The 1,342-nt window shown below is 38.9% G+C and overlaps 1 protein-coding gene across 1 annotated transcript in view; it reads left to right on the top strand.

Moving 5' to 3' along the window:
• Positions 1–1,342, top strand: part of CASC5 (cancer susceptibility candidate 5) — a 102,920-nt gene that overhangs the window by 37,680 nt on the left and 63,898 nt on the right. Inside the window, 1 exon segment of the mRNA XM_011932713.1 lies at positions 1,119–1,173. Within this exon segment, the coding sequence (XP_011788103.1) occupies positions 1,119–1,173 (55 nt within the window).

Genomic DNA, 1,342 nt, shown 5'->3' with positions numbered 1-1,342 from the left:
CTCCTGCCTTAGCCTCCCGAGTACCTGGGACTACAGGTGCACAACACCACACCCAGCTAATTTTTGTATTTTTAGTAGAGATGGAGTTTTACCATGTTGGCCAGGCTGGTCTCGAACTCCTGACATCAGTTTATCTGCCTTCCTTGGCTTCCCAAAATGCTGGGATTTTAGGCTTGAGCCACCGCACCCAGCCTAATTTTGTATTTTTAGTAGAGGCCGTGTTTCACCATATTGGCCAGGCTAGTCTTAAACTCCTGACCTCGGGTGATCTGCCTGCCTTGGCCTCCCAAAGTGATGGGATTACAGACGTGAGCCACCACGCCCAGCCTATTCTCTCTTCTTCGGGTGACTCACGCCTCACAGATAACCACTGTTGACAATTTTTGGTGTACTTGCAGAAATTCTTTTTGTATGTCTAAGTGCATGTTTAGCTTTTATTTTTTTAAAGAAGACAAAAAATGGGATTGCCTAGTAATATGTCTTGTGGCACTTTCTATGTTATTACATAAAGATTTACCTCAGTCTGTTACAGTCTCTTGTATGGCTGCACCAACATTTAGTGAAGTCCCTATTGATGGACACTTGAGCGGTTTCTTTTATGTACTTTTTGTTTTAAGGCTCAAGTTTTAGAAAATGAATTGCTTTATAGGTCTTTTTTTGAAAAAATAAGCAAGCAGTATATATTAAGCATATTTTTCTAGTTTATTTTTTTGAGATGAGGTCTCACTCTGTCACCCAGGCTGGAGTGCAGTGGCATGATTATAGTTCACTGCAGCCCTGGACTCCAGGTCTCAAGTGATCCTCCCACCTCAACCTCCCAAAGTGTTGAGATTACAGATGTGAGCCACCACGACTGGCTGATAATATTCTTGAAATTAGCAAACCATTAAGACTAATCTGAAAAGTATCCTTTAATTGTCTTGTAATTGCTTCAGTCAGTATTAGATGAGTCTTTTTTAAAAAGATGTCTTTATAATTTTCTGCATTAGATGAGTCTTTTTTAAAAAAAGTCTTTATAATTTTCTGCTAGCTATTCTATGACAGTCTTTCATCTTCCCTACTCTTTCAGCTGTTATTGAAAGATTGTTGGTAATTGTTTGGGGTATAGATTATAAAAGTACTTTTTAATTTTTAGGAATAAGAAATTAGAAGATAATTACTGTGAAATTACTGGTGAGTATGACTAGAATACTTTTCTTATAGTAAGATAGTCTATTAATCTAGGTTCCTTGATCAGTAATATGTACAAGAAACCATGAACCATGAAAAAAAAGCAAACAGAGGCCAGGCACGGTGGCTCACGCCTGTAATCCCAGCATTTTGGAAGGCTGAGGGAGGCTCA

Source organism: Colobus angolensis, unplaced genomic scaffold, assembly GCF_000951035.1.
Source record: "Colobus angolensis palliatus isolate OR3802 unplaced genomic scaffold, Cang.pa_1.0 Scaffold97, whole genome shotgun sequence".
Classification (NCBI taxonomy): Eukaryota; Metazoa; Chordata; class Mammalia; order Primates; family Cercopithecidae; genus Colobus; species Colobus angolensis.
The sequence above is the reverse complement of the archived record's forward strand: the minus strand, read 5'-3'. Positions and strand labels throughout refer to the sequence as shown.